General features: G+C 45.6%; 1 protein-coding gene across 1 annotated transcript in view; it reads right to left on the reverse strand.

Moving 5' to 3' along the window:
- Positions 1–10,413, reverse strand: part of LOC102239935 (complement C3) — a gene marked incomplete at its 5' end in the record, with an annotated part of 16,597 nt that overhangs the window by 914 nt on the left and 5,270 nt on the right. Inside the window, 11 exons of the mRNA XM_014546419.1 lie at positions 465–548; positions 764–853; positions 1,067–1,172; positions 2,250–2,342; positions 2,448–2,535; positions 4,393–4,444; positions 4,557–4,644; positions 4,731–4,790; positions 4,935–5,093; positions 6,473–6,636; positions 8,108–8,264. Of these exons, the coding sequence (XP_014401905.1) occupies positions 465–548; positions 764–853; positions 1,067–1,172; positions 2,250–2,342; positions 2,448–2,535; positions 4,393–4,444; positions 4,557–4,644; positions 4,731–4,790; positions 4,935–5,093; positions 6,473–6,636; positions 8,108–8,264 (1,141 nt within the window). The remainder of the gene's footprint in view (positions 1–464; positions 549–763; positions 854–1,066; positions 1,173–2,249; positions 2,343–2,447; positions 2,536–4,392; positions 4,445–4,556; positions 4,645–4,730; positions 4,791–4,934; positions 5,094–6,472; positions 6,637–8,107; positions 8,265–10,413) is intronic.

Below are 10,413 nucleotides of genomic sequence, written 5' to 3' on the forward strand. Positions count from 1 at the left end.
CAACCACCATCTCTTACACACAGCCACATATGGTCACAGTCACTCACAACACCATCTCACACATAGTCACCTACAGCCTTGCACACAATTATAGCCACTCACAACTCATGGTATACACAGGGACAGCTATGCCTTATCCACTGTCACTATCTCACACAATCATGGTTATTTACAATCACACTCTCAGACACACACAACCACATCTACTCACAACCACCTTTGTTCACACTCTTGCACATACCCAGCCCAGTCATAACCATGGTTCCACAGCAATCATGGCCTCTAATAACACACATACTAGTCACCCACAAACATAGCTTGAAACACATGAACCTGTGGCCACTCACAGCCGGTCACACACACAACTATGACCACACCTGCCATCACATAGTCTCACCCACACAACCACAGCCACACACGCCATCGGTCACACTTGCACGTGCATCACCCCACCCCCTCCTCACCATAGTCCACTCCCGGCTCACAGGCCTTGTCCACCCGGTCTTCTGGGGTGACCTGGTCCTCCGAATGGTGCATGAAGCAGCTCTCTGAGGGATGGGTGAAAAGGGGACATGACCTAAGCTCCATTTCTCACCCAGGGCCCACCATCCATGGGTGTGGTCAGCCCCAGGCCCATCCCTCTTGGTGTCCCCTGGGTGTGGGCTTTTGGGGCCCCTCGTATCACCGTCATAGAAAGGGGTAGGTTGGGGGTGGTGGTATCAAGTGGGCGTGGCCTGCCACTTTCTGGCTCCTATGCACCCACCCTCAGCACAGCGGCATATTTCGTTGTGGCAGATTTTACTCAGCAATCCTTCTTCCTTCTCCGGGTGGTAGAATCGGGTACAACTCTCATCTGTGGGCAAAGATGGTGAGAGGTTTCAGAAAGCTAAGGCCTCCACCCGATACGGTGCCTGTGGGGCTCAGGTTCCCAACTCCAGTCCCTCAGACCTGGAGATGCTAAGTCCTGAACCCTGGTACTCCCAGGTCCTCAATCACCAAGCCCTGGGACCCCCATCTTATAGAACCTTGGGACCCTCAGACCTCAGGCCCGATGTTGGCTGCTCACCCAGGTTGTAATAAGAGTACACCTTGACTGCTCCCGGCTGGATGAGTCCCACATTAAAGAACTGGTGAACTTTGAAGGATATACAGTCCTCTTGATCGTGTGAGATCTGGGAAAAGCAGGAGGTGAGTCAGTGGGAGGGAGTCCAGCATAAGGAGAAATGGTGGACCAAGGAGGGATCTGCGTGGAGAGGATGTCGGTGGTGGGGGAGGGGGAGTGAGAAGTGGCAAAGATTAATGAGCAGGCCCACAAATCTATTTTCTTTTTCTCCAAGACTTATGGCTAGATTACACTTCTTGGCCTCCCTTTCCATTTGGTTTGACAATGAAATTGAATTCTGGCCAATGGATTGCTATCTGTGCCCCTAAAAACATCCCATGGTTATCAATACTGCACTGCATATTTGAAAGCTGCTAATATAGTAAATCTTAAAAGTTATCACCACACACACACACACACACACACACACACACACACACATTAACACTATGAGGTGGTACATGTGCTAACTAACCTTACTGTGGTCATCATTTTCCAATATACATATATCCAATCATTGCATTGTATACCTTAAACTTACACAGTGTTATATGCCAATTATATCTCAATAAGGCTGGGAAAATAAATGAGAAAGAAAAAAAAGGAAGGAAGGAAGACAGACAGACATGTACGTATATATGATAGACATGTATATTTGGAGGAAATTGCTAACAATTAATGAATCTGGGTAAAGGGTGTATGGAACTTTTTTTACTTCTCTACAATTGCTCTGTAGGGTTGGGACTCCATAAAAAATTAAAAGTACAAAAATGAAAAAGGGAAAAAAAATTTTAAAACCCATCTCATGCACTATCAATCCTCTTTTCCTCTAGAACAGTGGTTCTCAACCTTCTGGCCCTTTAAATACAGTTCCTCATGTTGTGACCCAACCATAAAATCCTATTCGTTGCTACTTCATAACTGTAATGTTGCTACTGTTATGAATCGTAATGTAAATATCTGATATGCAGGATGGTCTTAAGCGACCCCTGTGAAAGGGTCGTTTGACTGCCAAAGGGGTCTTAACCCACAGGTTGAGAACCTCTGCTCTAGAAGGAATGGATCAAACAGAGGACTCTAAGACCAAGACCAATAGAGAAGGAAAAGGCCAGCCACATATAGGTCAAGGTCCCAATGGAAGCCTCACCTTGTTCAGGTAGATGATGAGGGTGTTCTTGTTGGAGAAGGCCTTGTTGTCCAACTCAAACTTCGCGATGTACCTGTCAGTGCGATTTGCCAGCTGGAGAAGGGAAGAGCTTGTGAAAATGCCATCCTTCCCATAGCCTCTGCCAGGCCCCAGGCTCCTTCCCACTAATCCTAACCCCTGAGCCCAGGATTTTCACACCTTCTTGAGTTCATCAATGTCGGGTGCAAAGCCAGTCATCATGGATATATCCAGGATGGACATAGTGACATCCTGGTCTCCCAGGTACCTGGATAGGGCAGGGAGAGACGGTTAGCCCTAGGGGTCAGTGTCTGGACAAGGGGATCTGATTAGTGAGTGAGGCTTCTGGTTCACACACAGCAGCATAGAGGATGTTAGTTCTTAGGAAACACTCCCCCAAGGGGAATAAAGGAAAGGTGTGTAATGGTTAAGGCAACTAACTGCTCAGCCTCTGAAGCCCAACTACATGGGTTCACATCCCAGCTCTATGTGACATTGGATGAGTCACTTCACCTCTTCAGGCCCCAGTTCTTCTAGAAAATGAAGACAAGAGTACAGGCAGGTCTCACCTTGCATGATTCCATTATCACGGTCTAGTTCAATAACACCAGTCCCTCAGCAACACAGTCTAATTCCAGTACCACAATATATTAATGAGCAAACGCCTAACGGACAAATCTAGCTGCCAGCTCTTCAGTCCACCCATCACTACATAAGCAAATGAGCATTACAATCAATGACCAATCATGTCACTTCTTTCAAAGTCTGTCAGTGATGGGTCACAGAGCACCCATCATTCAAGCCACGTGTGTGGTTGTGTTACTTCCTTCTCTCTCAGTAAAAAGAACCATGTGAGATTTTACCAAAATGGATCATTGAAAGGGAATCACCAGCAAAGACGAAAGCACAGCACAGAAATGAGAGTGGTAACACTGGGAGTGAAATTTCAGCAGCACCTAAATGGAGTCAGAGAAGAAACAGCAGATGGTGGGAATGTGGACCTGCTGCCCTTGGAGAGACCAGCATGGGGTCAGAGGCACTTAGTGAAGGCAGGGCATCAACATAAATGATGAAAGTGGATGGGGCAATAATGATATCCCAGAGGATGTGACACTGGCAGAACACTTCACAGTGAAGGAACTCTTAAATATCTCGTGACATAGAAAGCTTAGAGGATTACATGTGGGAAGTTGACCTAAACTTAGAAGGAAACATGCCACTTCACAGTGTCATAGAACAGATGCTGGCTCCATATCGTAAGTGCTACAGAGAAGAAAGGAGGCACTGTTCAAACTACAGGGCTTTGGATAAGTGCTTCACAAAAAATCAAAACCAACTTTAATTTCAATGTTCTTACATGTTACTTTTTAATTGATTTCAGAGAGGAAGGGAGAGATATAGAAAGAGTAATATCAATGATGAGAGTGAATAATTGATTGGTTGCTTCCAGCACACCCCCTACTGGGGGAAATTGAGCCTGCAACCCTGGCATGTGCCCTTCCTCTGAATCAAAGCTGAGACCCTTTATTCCTTAGGCCGAAGATCTATCCACTGAGCCGAACCAGCTACGGCACAATGTTCTGAGGTTTTAAATTACAATGCACTAAAATAAATACTCGTCTTAACTATACTTTTCATTACTCTATACTTTTATAACTGGAAATATGATAGTTTTCAATCTTTTGTTAAAAAAAAATTATAATGTAAGCCCGGCCAGTGTGGCTCCTGGTCAGGGTACATGCCCTGGTTGAGGGCTTTATCCCCAGTAGGGGAGTACAGGAGGCAGCCAATCAATGATTCTAATCATTTATGTTTCTATCTCTCCCCTTCTTTTTTCCTCTCTGAAAGAAATAAAAATTTAAAAATAAGAATAATGGAAAATTCCTGTAACAGTTGTAATCTCCCTCGTTGATTATCAACATCACTTTTCATAGTCTCAGCTTATGTGGTCACGACTAGTCTCACACCACCATGCCATGCTGTCTAACTTCTGGAGGGTGCTCAGCACAGTACTAAGCACACAACACATTCCCAGAGAGTAGTAGGTACCTCGGATAGTATTTACAGGAAGTCTTACTAGAGACAGAGGGATGAGCGAGATGAACCCCAGTGACCCATCTCTTACCTGGTACAGATGTTGAGTAACATGATGCTCTTGGCGTCCTGAGGCTTCTTCACTAGAAACATAGAAGACAGAAGGATGGAGGGCTGGGTCCTGATTCAGGAGCAGGGCAGACACTAGAATGGCAGTGGGGGAAGGGTGACAGATAGGGTCTTTATTCCTTCTACCTTCAGGGGCTGGTCGCAGGATAACCTTGAGACTGAACTTATTGCAAGAGGTTCTGCCTTTGATCTTGGCCTGGTACATTGTCACCACCTGGAGAGTTGAGAGGGGAGATGAGGTGTCAGCAAACTTGACTTGGGAAGGTGATGAGCAAAGCAGGTGTGGGCTCTGGTCCTTACCGACAAAGTGCCTTGTCCTTTCCCTTTAGCTGTTAATGTGAAGTTCTCATTTTCCTTGGTCTGCAGGGAGTGGGGAGAGAAGAGAAGGTGTTGGGAGCCAAGCCTTCCCCTAGCTGCAATGGTCACCTGCACTCCCTCCTGCCTCCTGCAGACTCTGACTAGCTGGAGGATGAGAGCGAGGAGGGATTGGCCAAGCAGCTGTACCGTTTCTGATCGCAGGAGACTAGCGGATTCCCAGAGAATGTGGTGTGTGACGGCAGAGCTGCGGCTGGGCAGGTCAATGGACACATCCAGATTCAGATCCTCATGGTCAGGGACATCCCTCTGGTATTGGGCCAAGGCTTGGAACACCATGAAAGTGGCCTAGAACCCATAAGAGAAGAAGAGGGTGATGTGAGAGACTGAGAAAGCGTCAGAACCTGCTGGGGGATGAAAAGTTTCAGCTTAGAGCTGGGCCACTGAGACTGTGGCCTAAAATGCACCAGAGGGGGTGAGAATAAGAATGGGGGTTGTTACATACTGAGGACATGTTCTAGAACTCTCTCAATGAGAGAGGCTTAGTCTAGTGCTTAGTGACACTAAGACTGTGATCTAGACGGGACCAGAGGGCAAAAGAGTAAGACTGGGGGTCATTAGACACTGAGGACATCTCCTAGAATTCTCCAAGGGACAGAGGCTTACACCAGAGTGTGGAGATACTGAACATGTCTAGATACATGAAAAAGTGCAGGCAGAAGACTGAAGGTCTAATATGCTGAGCCCATGGACACTGGCAATAAGATAGTGAAGACTTGAGGGTAAGTGTGTAGGGGCTGGGAGGAGAAGGAAAATGTGGGGTGAGCGGATATATGTGTAATACTATCAACAATAAAAAAAATGTTAAAAATAAATAAATAAAATTGGAACCCGAGGACAACTAAGCATATCATCTAAAATCCAAAAGTGACACTGAGCCCTGGCCAGGTGGCTCAGTTGGTTGGATCGTTGTCTCATGCACTAAAAGGTTGCAGATTCCATCCCAGATCAGGACACATACAGGAACCAATCCATTGATGTTTCTCTCTCACATCAATGTGTGTGTGTGTTTTTTTTTCACTCTCTCTCCCTTCCTTTCTCTCAAATCAATAAACATATCCTTGGATGAGGATTTATTAAATATCTGAGAATGCCACCAGAGAGAAAGGGGATCAAACTGAAGCCTGAGCTTGCTAGACTTGAGGTTGCTGAAACCATGGTCTAGAACCCAGCTGGAAGAGAGCAGGCTTTGGTAAGACTCTAGAAAACTAAGAACATGATCTAGAATCCACAGTAAGACAAGGTAACACTGGGAGCCTTGTGGAACTGAGTGCATGGTCTACAACACTCCAGAGGGAGAGATAGACTTGATGATCCCCTATAATATTCGAGAATTGGTCTAGAACCCACCAGTGGAACAGGATAAGATGGGAGGCCTGGTCGAACTGGAACATGGTCTAGAATTCATCAGAGAGAGGCTCACCCCTGAACCTGGGCCTTGAGAATGTGATCTGGACACCAGGAGGGAAAGGGAGTCTCAAAATGCAGCTTGAGGCATCCAGAATTTAGTGTAGAATCCATAGACAGATTTGCAACAAAAACCAAAACCTGATATCTCAACTTCATTCCAATCAACTGCCTCTCTTGGTCTCAGCATCTTATCTGGGAGGCCATTCAGGCCAGAGGAGGTAAGGATGCATTTGCCTGGGGGACGTGGGACCACTTGCCTGGGTGGAGCCATAGCCACCTCCATAGAATCTCTGCTCGTTGAGCCAGCGCACAACAGGAGGTACAGAGTCAAAGTCTTTGAGCAGCAGCAGAGCCAACAGGGCATAGGATGTGGCCTCTATAGTGTAGAGCCTTTGGCCAGGCTCCTCCCAGCGGTTCTTATCTACAAGAGAGAACACCAGCCCCCATGCTCACTGCTCTGTCCAGCCTGGAGGTAGTTCAGAGAAAGCTCAGAAACAGACTTGTACTAGACCTCGGTGTTCAGGTGTCCTGGCCCACATTTGTGGCTTTCAGTCTGCTGGTTCCTGCCTTACTCTCTTCCCTCAGCAACCTTTACTCTTCCATTTCAATTCTGAACTGCAGCCCCTCTGATCTATGGGAGCAGATTCCAAGTTTGCCATGCTCATTCTCACCTCTGAGCCTTTGCATATTCTGTCGTCCCATCTTCGAGCACCTTTTCTCCACCTACCCCTGGTTTATTCTTATCCACCCCACACAATTCGGCTTCAGTGGCACCCAAGACAGAGTGAGACCTTTCCTTCTGTTTCTTAACGCATCCTGTGCTTCTCCTGTCCCAGCACTATGATGCTCTACAGGAATCTATTAACTCAATTTCTTTCCTCAACTGGAACGTGAGGCCATGATGGCAGTGGCAGTGCTATATTCACTGTGATGTCCCAAGTGCCTAAGAAACTACTCATGACAGACTGTCACCAAGAACCATTCCCTCATCTTCCTGGGCACAGAGTTGGACAACATCTCCCAGAGGCCTTTGCAGGTAGGTATGGCCACATAACTGAGCTCTGCAAATGGAATGTACAGAACAATTGACAGGGCCCCTTCCATGGCTGGTCTACCTCCCTTGGACACTCTTCCTGACTGTTTCCCCTTCTGCTTTAATAGAAGGGATTGCGAGGCCCCAAGGTGGCAGAGCCATGAGAAGATAGAGCCTGGATCCCTGCATCACTGTATAGAGGAGAGCTGTCTACCCACATGGGACACCCACCCTGTGCTGTTACACAGCAAGAAACCAAAGTCTCTGTGTTAAACTACTTCAGTATACATTCAGATATGTTACAGAGGTGAGCATAAACCTGATAAGGTGTCATCACTTGAATCAGTGGTGAAGTGCTCACGATGTGCTACTTATTGTGCTAAAATTTCTTTGTCATTCTCTTATCTAATTCTAATAACCCGTGAAATAATGGTAATGTTATTAATAATACTAAAGGCAATAACATCAGTGATAGATCTCTTACTATGTGCTAGACCTTCTCCTACCCTCATCACTCATTTAATCTTCACACCAATCTTGTGATGTCGGTATTCTTTTATACACAATGTCCATAGAGGTTAAGTGGATTGTACAAGATCACACCTTGAGAATGTGACAGAGGGTGCTTTGATTTTAAACTTGAATCTGTCTGATGTCAGAGCCCATGTCCTTGCTCCTGTGTCATAGCAAGTATTCAAAATACTTGTTGAATCATGCAATGGACCTTTTGTGTCATGCTTACAATGAGGATTTTTCACACCCTTCCCAGCTCAGCTTGGAGCCATGCAGCCTCATTTAAGATGGCCACCCTCAACCCGTAGCCACATATCTCTCCTTACCCTGCCAAGCTGCCTCTCACCTGTGGCTGCTTTCAGAAATGTGTTGAGGAGAGGGCCCTCCAGCTTGCCCAACTGGGCCAGGGCATAGCCAGCAATGGCCACAGCATATGGTCTCATCAAGTTCATGTAGTGTGCTTCAAGGAAGTCTCCGGCCTTATTGACGCTACCCCCAAGGCTCTATGAGAAAAAGATTGGGTTCTCTGGTCAGGTGGCCCTGCTGCCCCAGAGAGCTGACAAGGATCACACAATCACCACTTCCTGGGCATAAGGTTTCTGGCTTTGGTATATATTTGTCTTGGATCTGTCTATTTTTAAGGGTTCCCCACACAGTTTAGCCACTGTGTACTGCTCTGTTACTGAATACCTATCATCTTCCTGGTGCAGTCTGTATACCAGTGGTGTGCTAGTAAATATTTAATAACCAGTTGTCTAGTCAGTGCAGGAGTTGTGGGTTAGGGGAGCTGGTTTATTGATTGCCAATGACTGTGGTGTAAATACTTCCACCATGCCAATTTCAAGCTACCAGTGTGACATACCTTAACATAGAATGGGAAAGAGATGCCCCAAATAGGCACCCAGGGTTAGCACACCACTGGGTCCACCTATTATCTAATCATCATCGTCATTGGAGCCAACACTCACTATGTGCTAGTCACATATCAACTCATTTAATCTCAAAATTCTATGAGGTAGGTTTTATTTTCATCACCATCCCTACTGCACAGAGGAGAACACTGAGACCCATGAGATGAGGTGCAGATGCAGATATGCTTTGTAGTGATTTTTATAGTGTAAATACAACCATGGCTGATTTCAACCTACTAGCATGGAGTCACTGACTGTAGAATTCAGAAGAGATCATATAGTTTGTCCACCGTATATGTACAACAGACATAAATAACCTCAAGATCATGGATAATGATAAAAAGTAGTAAAATAATTAAGAAGTGATGAGTTTTGAGGGTTTACTACATTTGTTGTCGTTTTGTTGTTTTTTTCTTAATTGATTTTTAGGGGGCGGGGAGAGAAAGAGGGATCAATTTGTTGTTCCACTTATCTATACATTCATTGGTTGCTTCCGGTATGTGCCCCAACTGTAGATTGAACTGTACCTTGGCATAACAGGATGATACTCCAGCCAACTGAGCTACCTGACCAGGGCTACTACCTTTGTTTTTATGTGTGTTGTTTAGTCTAATTTATTTAAAGGTAAGTTTATATACTTTAATATTTAATAATAATTGTGTTCAACAATCAACTTGCAATATTCCTGGAATACTAACCATTGGTTTTATCAAGCTAATTCCAACAAGTTCTTGATTTGAACCCCAGCAGTCTAGTTCCACAGCCTATGCCATACTCCATTATAAGAGTTCTGTGGTGTAATAGAAAATGTCAGTATGTTGTAGTACAAACTAATCCTTTTGCCTGCCCTCTGTCTCTCCTATATCCACCCTTGATTTTTGTAGGACCTTCTCCTTCCTGTCATTTACATGGCCACAGTGGAACAGTCATATTTGCCCAGGAAGACCTACTTCCTGGTCTCAGCTCATTGATCCAGAAGTGATCACCTGACCCAGGCTGAGCCAATCAGAATCCTTTCCTAAGAATCTGGAAGATCTAGCCTTGGGCTAGGAATTTCCCCAAGGAAGGTAATTCTGTTCTGCCAGGTAGGCTGGGTGGAGGGAAAGCTGAATTATTCTGCAAAAAGGGCATGAAGGGCAAAGGAAATAGGATCAAAGCATCCAGGTTGAGTCCCCAAGATTCCTTTCATCCTTGATAAATTCTTAGATTCTTAAAATAATTCCCCCATCTACAGGGTGGGGCAAAAGTAGGTTTATAGTTGTTTGTTCATAAAATAATACAATAAATCTAATCTAATAAAAGACAAATAGGGTAATTAACCGTACCTCCGACACTCTTCCCATTGGCTAATCAGGGTGATATGCAAATTAACTGCCAACCAAGATGGCAGCCGGCAGCCAGGCAGCTGAAGCAAATAGGAGGCTTGCATGCTCCAGTGATGGAGGAAGCCAAGATTCCCCCCTGCCGCGGCCAGGCTCTGAGCTGCACTCTAAGAATCAATGTTGCAATTATAGAAGCTAAAAAAACCCCAGATACCTGCTTTCAGCAGCGGAGGCCTCAGAGCTGGAGCTACAACAGTGTTTCAATTATAGAAGCCAAACAAACCCCAGATGCCTGCTTTCAGCAGCCGAGGCCGCAAGCTGGAGCCGGCCTCAGAGCTAAAGCCGGCTCTCAGCTCCAGTGACAGCTATAGAAGGTAAATAAATCCCAGAATAAAAAAAAAGAAAAAAGGAGAGGTTGG

The sequence above is a fragment of the Myotis brandtii genome, unplaced genomic scaffold, assembly GCF_000412655.1.
Source record: "Myotis brandtii unplaced genomic scaffold, ASM41265v1 scaffold4446, whole genome shotgun sequence".
Lineage (NCBI taxonomy): Eukaryota > Metazoa > Chordata > Mammalia > Chiroptera > Vespertilionidae > Myotis > Myotis brandtii.